General features: G+C 34.1%; 1 protein-coding gene across 4 annotated transcripts in view; it reads right to left on the bottom strand.

Moving 5' to 3' along the window:
* Mbd2 (methyl-CpG binding domain protein 2) overlaps nucleotides 1-14,165 on the bottom strand; it is a 70,617-nt gene that overhangs the window by 25,593 nt on the left and 30,859 nt on the right. For 2 of the 4 annotated variants that reach the window (XR_013429550.1, XM_078030024.1), the window contains exon 3: nucleotides 9,258-9,395. Coding sequence is in view for 1 of the 4 variants with exons in the window: in XM_078030024.1 (XP_077886150.1) it covers nucleotides 9,258-9,395 (138 nt within the window). In the remaining 3 variants the exon portion in view is untranslated. Of the gene's footprint in view, nucleotides 1-8,125; nucleotides 8,267-9,257; nucleotides 9,396-14,165 lie in introns of all 4 variants that reach the window. The other 2 variants (XR_013429551.1, XR_013429552.1) reach the window with 2 other exon arrangements.

Here is a 14,165-nt window from a genome sequence, read left to right as displayed (position 1 = left end):
CGGGAGGTACTGAAAATTTCAAGAGGTGGGGCCAAGTTGGAGGAAGTAGATCATAAGTAGGTCATGCCCTGGAAGGCTATCTCATGTGCTTGACCCTTTTCTCTCTCTCTCTGTTTCCTGGCTGCCATGAGCTGAGCAGCTTTCCTGCTATGCCCTTTTTGGCATGATGCTCTGCTTAACCTCAGGCCCAAAGCAATGGAGCCACCCGACTTTGGACTGAAACTGTGAGCCAAAATAAATCTTTCCTCCTGAAAGTTGTTTTTCTCAGATGTTTGTCACAATGACAAAAGGCTAACACAAAGACTGATGACAACAGAAAATAGGAAGACTGACAAAAATCTGAAGCAAATGTATACTGCTGATAGAAGTATAAATTCACATAATCACTTGAAAAACTGGTAGTATCTAACATAGCTGAACATAACAATTCTAATTCCAGGTGTAAGTCCAAAACAATGGGTTTTTTACTGAAGCAATGTCCTAACAGCCAACAAGACAGGCAGAACCCAAAACAAACAGTCAATGGAGGGAGCAGGAAATAAACCTAACATCAAATAAAACATCTCTACAATTAATATACAAAAAGAGTTAAGAGTTCATGTTGAAGGCTGGGGTGTGGCTCAGAGGTAGAGCGTGCACCTAGCATATACAAGGCCCTGGGTTCGATTCTCAGCACCATGTAAAAATAAATAAATAAATAAAGGTATTGTGTCCAACTACAACTAAAAAATAAAGATTTTTTTTTTAAAAAGAGTTCATGTTGCATTCATGAAGAAAGAACAACATAGCATAATTTTACACATAAAGACCCTGAAAAAGTCATCTAAAATTTAAAATATAAATCACTAAAATAAAAAAATATGAATAACTAGAAATTAAAAATCAAGATAATATTCCAGAAAGTAAAACAAGATGTAAAAATACAAAAGCAGACAGGCAAATTAGAGAAAATTCTAAAATGATTACTACCCAATTACACAAAAAAAGAATGGAAAGTTAAGGAGTTCAAGGGAGAAGGGAATTATGGAAGACAAGAATATTGCCCAAACAAAGGACAGGAGTCATCCATATTACCCACTAAAACACTGAATGAAAAAAGACCTACAGTACACACACCATCAAATTTTTTTAAATCATAAATATACTAATCAATCTGAGAGAGGGGAAAACAGGCCATAGGAGAAAAAAGATTTGGCATGGCAATGTATTTCCCTTCAGCAACTCTGAAGGTACAGGACAACAAAGCAAGGCCTTGAGAACTCCAGGGAAAATGATTTTCCACTAGACTCCCATCTCTAGACAAACTTGATTGTCCAAGTAAAATAAAGTCATTTTAATGTGCACATTCTCAAAACTTTGCCTCCTATTACATTTTATTAGTAAGGTACTGGAAGGTATATTACTGATTGAGGTAATAGACCAAGAGGGAGGAAGACAGAAATCCAAAAAACAAACTCCAACACAGAAGCTCAGCAAAAGCAAATCCAGAGCTACTAACAAGACCAGAGCAGAAATCCAGACTGGAGTAGGAGCTAAGATGACCCCAGAAAAAGTATAAGGAGGAATCTCATGGACTTCAGCATATAGAATATATCGTTGATGGCAAGTGGCAGAAATTTTAAAGCACCAGGAAAGATTTACTGTAATTATATAGAAAACCTAGCATAGAATTAAGATTACAAACAACAACAAAGAATCATGAGTGAAAGGAGTAGTGATGACAGGGCTTCACTTTCCCTACCCAAGAATATTCTCAGTTACTAGAATATAAGCCTGATTATTTAACCAAGATCTAAAACTGAGATATAACTATGTGAAGAGCATGACAGCAGAGAGAGAAAACCACATACAAATCTACCATTGCAGGATGTCAAGAAATAATGCCTAGAATTTAAAAATTAACAGATATAGCCTAATAAATGTATCACTTAGAATTATAGAGGTAACTGCTAAGGCATATAATAACTAAGAATAAATGCTTTGAGGAAGAACTAAAAAGACATAAAAAATTAAAATAGTATACTACTGCTGTGAGAAATAAAGTTTTTCAATACTACTTAATTTTTTCACTATATTACTTTTGCTCAGAGAAATACAAATTTTTAAAAATTCATGCATTCTTCCACATGATAGTCATCATTTTTTAAATGGATTAGAAAAATACATGATGATTAGAGGTGACAATGAATGAATATACTAAGGATAACTTAATTTTTAAAAATACACATATAATGCTTCCATTTCAACGCTTACCTTCATAAAGCATTAGATTATATTTCAAAACACCCTCCCCCACCCCCGACTCCAGGGAACTTGAGAACTCCATCTCTTATAATTGGATATCTATCAATTAGTTTAAGAGTATAAATTTTTTAATACTGAAATTCTTATTTTATTATATTTTAAAAATATTCTTGAGGCAGGAGGATCACAAGTTTGAGGCAAGACTCAGCAACTTAGCAAGGCCCTAACCAAATCAGTGAGACCCTGTCTCAAAAAAATAAAAAAGAATGGACACGTGTCAGTGATAAAATGCCTCTGGGTTCAATCCCCAGTACCAAAACAACACAAAAACTGAGTGACCCTGACATATCTGCATGTTCCTGTCAAAAACAATAACATCGATTGTTCTTGCAGTCAACTCTTCATCTGGCCCAGTCAGCTATCTAAGATCCTTCATAGAGAAACAGTTAATCAACTAACATACTTTGTCAATTTCACCACCATGAAACAAGCCTTATAATTTATGCTTTAATTTAACTTCCTAGAAGAGGGCTTTTTTTTTTTTTTTTTTTTTTGGATGATCTGCTAGTCCCTAAGTAAGGCCTCATACATACAATAGCCAAAATAAGACTTGTGTCTAGAAGGCTCTCCCCACACTTCTGCTTTTGAATATCATACATTCTCTCATTCTTCCATTTTCCTCTGCATATATCACAACATGATACACTATAAATGCATTTATTTGTTTGTCTCTCTCTCTCTCTCTCTCTCTCTCTATTACAGTAAATGTCAAGTTCCATGAGAGCAGGGACTTTGTTTTGTTCACTACAGTATCCCCATTGCTTAGAAAAGTGCCTGACACAAGTGGAAGGCACAGTGACCAATGATTAGGTAAATAAATAAATTCATTCATTCATTCAATTCAATTAATTCAAGAAATACATATGAACACTGATATAATGAAGAGATTGTGCACAAAGAAATGAATAACTATAATACAACTATAATCAGAAAAGGAAAAAGAAGAAACACTAAGGAAGTTCTCCAAATCAGACTTGACAACAAAAGTTTTCTAAACAGAAATGGCATTTAAATTCAGGCTCAGAGATGAGTAGGAAACAGCCAGTTGAAGATGGAAAATAGAACAGCATGAAATATAATCATGTTATGTAAGGATGAGAGGTGGGGATGAATAACACATTCAAAAAGCTGAACCAGAGAAGAAAGTGAAGTCAGACAGGTAAACAAAAGCCCTATCAAGAAGAGCTTAGTCATGTAAAATGTTCTGACTTTACCCTAAAATCTAACAGGAAACATCAAGGGTTTTCAACAGAACAATACTATCAGAGCATCGTGTCAGAAAAGCAACTGGCTGCAATATGAAGAATGAAGGAAGACAGGAAGAAAAGAGACAAGCTAAAATGTTAGTTACCTGGTATAGGGATGGAACAAAGGAACTTTCAGGAGGAAGGATCAATAGGACTCACAGAAAGTAGCATGAAAAGATGCAAAGAATCAAGGATCACACTCAGGTTTCTGGGTAGGGCCAGAACAAAGTAGTGAACAGAGTACTTTTACTGGAATAAAGCACAAAGGTTTGATAAGATGCCAAAGGAGTTTAGGAAGATGAATTAGAGGTACTGGTGATACTTCCAAAGTACGTCTGCTCTTCCCTAGCTGCCCCCCATCCCACCCCTTATTGTGAATTAGCATCAGCATACCAGAGAAAACATTTGACAGCAATCTTGGCAGGTGGACTAATAGCAATAACTCAAACTCAGGATAAAGACACAGATCAGAAATCACTAACATACAGGTCATAACCAAAGCATAATACAGTCACTCAGCCACATCAATGTTTATAGCAGATCAGTTCACAATAGCTAAACTATGGAACCATCTAGGTACCCTTCAACAGATGAAAGGATAAAGAAAATATGGTATATATACAAAATAGAATATTACTCAGCCTTAAAGAATGAAATTATGGCATTTGCCAATAATGGACAGAGCTACAGACTAACATGTTAAGCGAAATAAGCCAATCCCAAAGAACCAAAGGCCAAATGTTTTCTCTCTTATGCAGATGCTAATTCGCAATAAAGGGTGGGATATGGGGCAGCTAGGGAAGAACAGAGGCACTCTGGATTAGACAGAGGAGAGTAAAGGGAGGGAAGGGGTATGAGTGTAGTAGGAAAGATAGAAGAATGAATCGGACATTATTATCCGATGTGCATATATAACTAGGCAACCAGTTTAATTTTACATAACATACAACCAGAAGAATGAGAAGGTATACTCGATATATGATATGTCAAAATGCATTCTACTGTCATGTATAACTAATTAGAATAAAAAATTGAAAAAAAATGTTGTCTAAAAATATATTAAAATATTTAAAGAAAACATTTAAACAGTAAAAGAAAATATTATGATTTTATTATAAAAATGAAAATGAGTAATTTTTTCTTTTGACTATTCCAAATATTTCTCTTAGAAAGAAAGCAATACCAAAAAATAAAATAAAGAAAACAAATAACATTTTAAAAACTTCTAAAGACTGGCATTTAAAGAAACTTCAACATGAACCATCCTCAACTCCCACAATTTCCCATAAAAACTTTTTTCCATTTAGCTTGTTTCCTCCTTCTTTGCCCATTCCCTAGTAAGAGCTTTCTGAAATCTACTCTCCCAAATTGGAATGTTCTCTCCCTCTCAAGTGCTTTCCCAACTCCTCTCAACTTCAAGTCCAGCATACATCTCATCCAAACCTCCTAGCCAGCACGTCTTATCTCAAACCTCCCAGCCACAGTCACTTCACCCTTCTTCAACAACTACAGCACTTGCCTATACCTTTTTGTGTATGTGTGTGTAGTCCTGGGGATTAACTCAGGGCCTTGTGCATGTGAGGCAAGCACTCTACCAACTGAGTTACATCCCCAACCCCACTTGCCTACACTATTTATTTGTCAATTTGTACAAGGCAGGTTCCCAACATTCCCCACAGTAATGCTTTTAAGAAGCATAGGACATGTCATGCATTTTCTATGCCCAAAGCAGCCAATTTTTCTGTCAAGAAAAAGGACTATAATACCCTTCATGGGATTCTGTACTTGAGCTGATCTATTTCTCAATCATAAACCATTAGGATAAGACTATATTGGATATCTCTTCAAAAGTTAGAAAGAAGTAAAGGTGCTAGCTAGAAAGCCTTGATGAACAATAATTCTCAGTTCTATCAACTACATACTGAAACACTTCACAAACTTTTCACACACAATGTGTTTAAAGTTGCAGATGGTTTTTAAATTTATCTTTCATCTGAAATGTTTCTTCTAATATATTTTAAGCCATTCTTTCTAAAAGATAAGGCTGACTTCTATGAGAGGGTAAAGAGATATTTCATATCCTCTGGAAGAAGGATTAGAAAACAAAAGGAAAAAAATCTAAGATCAAGTGGAAGACTCAAATAAGCGTTTTTCACTGGCTTTAAATATTTACTCCTACAAAAAAAAAAGTAAATATTCTGTAAGAAATATAATATTCATAGATTATCAATAACATCAAAAGCCTATCAGCACCCTATAATTTAATAATTAAAAGGAAGAAGTTATAATTCAAAGATGAAATTTATTTGAGGATAAGAGTAAAAAAAGAAGCAAACAAAGTCCGGAAGGCATCAAAGATGACAGCATCAAAGAAATTAAAATCCAAAATGTGAGTTTTTCACATATTTAAAGACATAAGCCAGGAAAGACACAGTAAAATCACAATTCAAGCACACTAAAATCCTGGGACATGTTTAAGTATCTGAATCAATACGGAGATTTTAGTGATCCTACTGTTGGAAATAACAGTCTGATAGTTGGAAAAATTCACTTCATTTCAGGTTTCTTTTCAATCTAATGAAAAGATAATATCAAATATGCTAAAACTTTATATAAAAATTATTGACTACTTACTCTATGATAAGCAGGAGTTAAAATATCATTTACACTTCACAATTTTAATTATAAGCAGAAATCACTACTAAACTCTGTACAGAATTCTGTTTAGTGTACTTTTCTTTTTACATACACTAATTTGCATTTTTAGAGTTAAGACATTTATAAAGAATCAATATATTAAAAACTCATAATGTGTATAATTTACATTAGACTGCATATAATGACCTGGACATATGTGCCTATAAGACAGAATTACTTTTATAATTGTTTCTTATTTAAATTAATCACTTGAAACCTATTGAAGGTAAAATGTAGATTAAGATGCAGAAACCTAATCCCCGTTCTGGGCTTCAAAATTCAACATATCTGTGAGTGTGGTCCTAGGGACTGAATTCAGGGCCACTCTACCACTGAGCTCTATCCTTAGCCCTTTATTGATTGATTGATTAATTGACAGCTATCTCTTAGACTGGCCTCAAACTTGCAATCCTCCTGCTATAGCCTCCTAAAACAGTGAGATTACAGGGGGTGACACCACACCAGAATGTGATGTGGTTATAGAATAAAAATATCTACAGGAACCTCAAGAATAGAAACCTCATTGTCTAATTCATTTACTATATGATAAAAATAACTTCAAATGAGACAGGAAACTTAAAGTTTAATTAATTAATGGGTAGCAAAATTGGAAGAATCATTTTTGCCTATGTATCTTTTGCTAACTATCTACTCAATAATGATTGAGTAGCTGTCATCTGCTATACATTTCAAAATATAATTAAAATCAAACCTGACTCTAAAATGGAATATCAAGATGACAATCAAGATGACAGATCATGATGTTAAAAGCATTAATTGTCTCTCCTCTACTTTCTTTTATATTTTGGAATCCTATTGGTGACACAGTAGTCACATATTACCTCAATTTTTATGTTGAAGATAATAAAGGCAAAGACAACCAATGTCTTAGTATAATCAAACCATTCTGTAAATATCATCCAATAACATGAAAATAAAGTGAAAAACATCCCAAGCTTTTGGAAAAGTAATCTGCCTTCCCGTCTATGTAAGCTAAAAGGAAGACTAAACTTCAAAAGACCTGCATTAAAATGACATTCTTTTTTTTTTGCTGAGAGAGGAAAGGGAAAGGATTTAGCTTTTGTGACACATACTTTTCCTTTGAGAGTAATCTCATAAACCATAATAAAAGAAGGAAAACTCAAAACTATTCAACATACCAAAGAATAAGGAGCAATTATTCTGGACTCTTCAGCTTTAAAATTCTAAGTTACCAATATCTTTATAGACAGCAACATATTCTGTAAATATGTTTTTTTAAATCTGTGAATGAAATTAGGTTCAGAAAACAAATTACTGTCAGAATGACCAGAAGTTGCTAACTGACTGGTCTGTAAACAAAATATTTGTTCATTATAGACTATATTGAGAATGTTTAGGCAAAGAAAAGATGAGGATAAAAATCTATTAAATGCTACCTATGAAAACCCAAATTTCCAATGTAGAACACTGTTATCAAAGATTATATATATATTCTACCTTTACCTTTTGGGATTTTTGAAGCAACTCTTTTACCCAATTATGCACTCTCAAAAATTTCAGTTAATAAAAATCTCTGTGAGTAAGTGATTTTTAAATCACCAAAAAGCAAAAGAACAAGATGTTTAAGACTTCAGACAGTACTTGAGAAAGAATACAACTAGGGAATGGCTTTACCTAGGTGGGTAAAGTTCAGAATGGCAGAATTCCTTCCATGTTGCAATGAATATTCTGAAACTACCACTATTTGGTAGTTTGACTATCCTGGGTACAGTAGTAAAACAGATGGGAAAAGCCTCACACAGAAAGCTGAATGGTCCAAAGAAAACCTAAGTGATGACAAGAACCTAAAGGCACATGCAGGTACGCATCTTTGATATTGGATGTGATACACTTACATGGCCCCTGTTGAATCTCTTGGGGACCAACAGTAAAGCAAGTTTAGAACTTCAAATCTTGAGACATCTATAGCAAGATGCTGATCCAATGTGGCTCCAAATATCTTCTGTTTTCCTGGCTCACCTGAAGAGGAAAAAACACTACAGAGGATGTGGGAACCGAATTTCTTTAAGTAGATTCTTCTAGAGTAATTGTCTGAAAGTTTTGACCCAGTCTTTTGTGAAGTCTGGAGATGAGACACTTGAAGGACTAGTGAAAAACAAAATTCAAATGAAAGGGTGGAGTGAGACATCTAAAAAGGGAGTATGAGAGCAAAAGACCATTGTTGTAGTAACTCAGTGTTCCTCATCCTCAGGTGGGAGAAGGCAGAGAAAGGAGAGGAAAACAATGCACAGACGCTTCTCCCTCCACTCCCTCACCCACTGTTACTGGAACTTCATAGAAATAGCTGAGCTTTTGACCACAATTAGGGGAGTGAATAAGCAACATTATGTAGAAGGTTTGGCATTTTGTCAAGTCTCCCTCTCTGGCTATATGGCATTACTATGCAGCAGGGAGGCCTTTCAGATAATACCATTTTTCTAAGGAAAGATTCTAGTGGAATACAGCTTGAAGCAATAAGAAAGAGAAAAATAAATTGAATTTATACAAATATGAAACTCACAAGACAGTATACCATATTTACAAAGTGTATCTGTTTTTCAAAAGGGGTGGGATGGTTTTCATGAAATAAGAAATCAGAAGTCCCCCCCTAAAAAGTAGTTTCCAAGTAACAGAAATACTTTTTAACACAGACTGCATGCTTCGTCCTTCTGTGCCATGTTACTCCTAGAAAGATAATCTTTAAAAACTAAGATTAGCAGAACCAAGTCTGATATATTACCACACAAAAAGCATAAAACTATAGTCCATGTCATTAGATTCTTTTTAAATGAACTTTTAAATTTTTCCTCAAGATACTTAACCTAAATCTTATAATAGTGATTCTCCAGCATTCATGTAATATTCCTAGAGCATAAAATAATTTTCTTTCCATATACATTCCATTTCAACCAGAATTTTCTTGAACTGTCTGGCAAAAATGCTAGAATTTTCTAGAAAATCAGACTGGAGGACAAATCAAGTTCTTACCTGGCGTGGCTGTTCGTTCATTCGTTGTGGGTCTGATTTCACTTTATTACTAGGATGATTTGTGACTTTGGTTACTGGTTGTTTGAAAATAGATGCTGTTTGTCTAATCGGCAATGTTGTATTCAAGTCTGGTTTACCCTGTGAATTAATATAATGTGTTTTCATTAATAAATATCATATATAAACATGATGATTTTTTTCTAATTTAATGTCTAAATTAAATCAGACTATTCCAAAATTCTCAGTCTAACTCAGCATTTTAAATACTCTGAAAGTACATTTTAAGTATAAGACAAATATGAATTTTTCTCATAACAAATGAAAATCTTGTGTATACTTCAGGGATTTGTTGTTGTTTTGCTGTCTGTTTGTTTGGTACTGGGCATTGAACCCAGGGGTGCTTTACCACTGAGCTATATCCCCAGCCCTTTTTATTTTGAGACAAGGTCTTGCAAAGTTACTTAGGGCCTCACTAAATTGGTGAAATCTCAAACTTGTGATCTTCCTGCATCAGTAGGTAACTTAGTATTCCTCATCTCCCCAGGTGCTGGGATTATAGGCATTTGCCACCACATCTTATATACTTTTAAATGTAAGAAAATTATCTATATAAAATTCATAATTAATTTGGTCTTTAAAGTATTAAGAATTTTAAATTGCCAAATCTGTTTGGGTTATACAAAAGGAAGGAGAAGTTTAAGGACAACAATCACTGGCATAGCAATCATTTCTACATTTTGGGAATAGAGAAAAATATTGGTACTAAATATACGTGGGTATTAAAACAAACAACCTGATCAGCAATTAGGAAGCGACACTTACATGAAATAACATAAATTAACTTTCCTTTTTATATAAAAATGAAATAATTCTTTTAAAAAAACTCAAGAAAAATGTGATAAAATAAGGATATACAAGTTAAGCACGCCTAATTTGAAATTTGGGGCACCAACGTCATCACAAGTGGAAAATTCCACACCTGTATGACAGGTCACAGTTGGAACTCAGGTTCACTAAAAATACTTATAAAATTACAGTCAGGCTATGTGCAGTAAGTATATATAAAAAACAAATTTCATGTGTGAACTTGGGTCTCAATCCCAAGTGAGCTATCTCGTGCATGTATGCAAATATTCCAAAATCTGAAGAGAACCCAATCCAAAACACATCTGGTCTCAAAAATTTTGCATAAGGGTTTTTCAACCAGTACTTCTAAATTTTAACATATTCACATTTAATCTTTTTACACAAGAGATTTTAAATTGAGCTTCAGAAAGCTATGTAACATATTTATCAAGTTTTAACCAAGCAGAAAATAAAAATGTGAGATATACTCTAATGAGGTCACAATGTGGCAGAGAGTTGTTATTAAATTCTCTTGCAATACCCCAAAAGAAAACAACAAGCAAAAAAAAGGTATGGGGGAGAAAATCCAATTTAATGATTGTGCTGATTCTGGCAAAAAAAAAAATGTTTTTCATACACACACACACACACACAAACACATACAACACACATAAATATGTACACACATAATAGTCATTTATACAAAAAAAAACTCTACGTATTTTTTAAACAAAAAATATACTTGACAAATTTATAGGATATTTGATGAGTTTTTGCCTTTAGTATCACCACACAGAAATTGCAATATATCTTCATATTCCCAATAATTCTCAAACCCAAGCATACATCAGGACCACCCATCAGGCTTGTTAAAACAATGTGGACTGGGTCTCATCCCCAAAGATTCTGATTTAGTAGAGCTGAGGTGGGATCTAATAATCACATGTCTAGGAAGGTCACCATTATGCTGATGCTGCTGATGCAGGAACCACACTTGAAGAGGCGATGCTCTAAAACAAAGACTGCTGATTTGTGGTAGGAACACCAAAGCTAACAGATGGGTGTCTGTTGTCCACTTTTTGGTACCTTCAGTACATTAAACCAGCATCTAAAAACCTGGTGTTTTCACATAAAGTCTGGAATCCCAGCTCCTCACACACGGAAAGGTATAGGAGAAATGCTAGACTTGGTTTGGCAACAACAGGCCCTGACTGACAATAGCTGCCCACCAGGGATGTCAGGTTCTCGTTTTGCAACATTTCTCAGTAACTTACATTACCTACCCAAGCTCTAAAGGCATGGAGTTTGTGACCACTGCTTAACGAGTATTAGCATCTAGGAAGGTAAGTATGGTAATTACTACAACACTTGGATCCACTAATAAATGTGCCCTCACCTCTTCCCCTTTACCTACCTCCTCTGTAAGTACTGAACATTTCTGTCATTCCTTTATCTCAGTTTTCTCCCAAGGTATGTTTATATTCATCTCAAATGATTCTAACATATTATCTTTCTGATATACAGCTTCATCTTGATGACTTTAAAAAAATAAATCATCAGCAAATGTGACTGACAGGCTACAAAACCACCACCTTGGGATACCATCTTTAAAAAATATGAGGCCCACGAGTGTGAATTTTTAAAAAGGTCCCCGCTAATTCTGTATTCCACAAAAAGTTTGGACATCTCTGATTCATGCATCTAAAATGTTCTGAAGTCCTTAACGGAGTCATACAATTTACAAAACTATCAACATTCAATCTTAAAAAAGCTTAACATACAAATACTTAAGGAAAACTGTTTCTGTTGCTAATTAGGTATAATCAGATAATTGTTTTATTAAACAAATACCTTAAGTTTTCTGTTTTTTAATAAAAGAACAATATATTCTGCTGGTGCTAAAAAAAAAAAGTGGCAGCTATTTGTAGGAGCAAACATATTGGAGCCTGAAATTACGATTGTTACAAAGGATAACTGGAAGCAGCAGGGACCCTTCGAAACTGTTCTATACCATGAATCTAGATTCAACGCAGACTGGAAGCATGGGCCACATGAAACTATTGATGAGTAAGGCTGATGTTTTTGCATTAACTTGTGTTTGGGGGCACTAAAGAAAAATTGGGAAACCAGCTAAAAGATTCAAGACATACAATTAACCTCTATTGTTCAATGAGGCAGTTAATCCCCTGGTGACACAGAACAGGGGACCTTATTCAAGCATGCTACATCATTCCTCTCTTAATCTCATTTGGGTTTTTACTACTGCTTCTCTTTAACTGGCCTACAGATTTGACAGAAATAAGTTTTTACTGATTAATATTATATTCCAAAAACGTATCAAGTTGAGTCATCCATAAAGCTGGACTAACTGGTTTTCCCGGAGGCTGTTACAAAAACAGTAAATTGTTTTATCACTCTCCCCTAAGGATTTGAAGAGTCACCACTAATTCACACCCAGCCACATTGCAGAATTCTTCTAAACAATAACCAACAGGCCATAAACTCCTTTTAATAGGAGTTAAAAAGCAAACAGTCAGAAGGGACAAGATTAGAGCTGCCCATATATTTGAAATCTCTTTCAATATTCAAAAAAAGTAAAGCAGTTCTTTATATTACAAAATGAAACTGGCAAACAAGCACATTGTAACATTAGAACTAAAGGTTTGCAAACTTTGTCAACTATTCTCAGTATGTAGGCAGGTCCTTGAATGAAAATTTAATGAATTTTATAATGTACACTAGACTTATTTTTAAATTTTTTTAGTTGTATATGGACATAATATCTTTCTTTGTGGTGCCAAGGCTGGAACCCAGTGCCTCACATGTGCGAAACAGGCACTCCACCACTGAGCCCCAGCCCCAGTCCCAGTCCCAGTCCCAGTCCCAAGTATTTAATTTTTTTGAGGACCTATCCTACCCTCATTGCTGAGGGGAAAATAAATTTTTATTTTGAAAGAAATTTCTTCTCTTTCCATGAAGTATGTGAGGTGGTTCTTTGTATACTCACAAAGGACAGATATGCAATAAAATTTTCATTTAAAAAATTTAATTTTTAAAAACACAATCAAGGATGCAGAAAAAAAATTCCTTTTGACAAAATTGAAAGTTATGCTAGAGCTGAGCATCAAATGTGGATCTGAATTTTCCACAGACAGAGGCAAAAAGAAACATTAAATCATTTAGTTATCACAGTCAGAAAGGAGGAAATATAACAATTAATGAAGAAAACAAATGTCCTGGTGCTAAATATAGAAGAAATAAAGACACTCAACATCACAAGAAATATTAAACAGACTTCAAATGGGTTAACTTTTTTCCTTTTTTTTTTTTTTAGTAATCTTTCATAAAAGAACATAAGACTTTAGGACAATTCAGTGAAGATAATTCTGAAAAGGGCTAAAGCAGTAGAATCTCATTATTGTATAATCTTTCAGTGATCTAACTTAATTACAGAATAACTTAAGAGGTGGATAAAGGTTATGTTTCATAAACCAGTGGTTGTCCAGTATTTTTTGTATTCTTACACAGAGAATTTTTAAAATATACACACCTCACTCATATTTTAAAGTTGATAATAAGAATATTTCATATTTTATTTAATGTAAATAATTACAAATAATACACTTACCAGAAGTATTAAAATACTGAAACTTTAATAATAAACTATTATATGACTTTATGATGTATGTAACAGAAGTCAATATACCCAATATTACCATCTATACACACACACACACAAAAAAAAACTTTTTTCTCTTTGAATTAATAATTCCATTCCTGCCAGGCACGATGGTACGTGCCTATAATCCCAGTGACTGGGAAGGATCATATTCGAGACCAGCCTCAACAACTTGGTGAGGCCCTAAGCAACTTAACAAGATCCTGTCTCAAAATAAAAAATTTTAAAAGGGGTGATGGATATAGCTCAATGATAAAGCACCCCTGGTTCAATCCCCAGTATCAAACATAATAATAATTCCATTCTCACAATTACTTCCTATTTTAACTTGAAAATTTTTATATACATATTTTTTAAACTTTGTAACCATAAAACTCTTAGTG

This window comes from Ictidomys tridecemlineatus, chromosome 13, assembly GCF_052094955.1.
Source record: "Ictidomys tridecemlineatus isolate mIctTri1 chromosome 13, mIctTri1.hap1, whole genome shotgun sequence".
In the NCBI taxonomy this organism is placed as follows: Eukaryota; Metazoa; Chordata; class Mammalia; order Rodentia; family Sciuridae; genus Ictidomys; species Ictidomys tridecemlineatus.
This window is presented reverse-complemented; position numbering and strand designations above follow the sequence as displayed.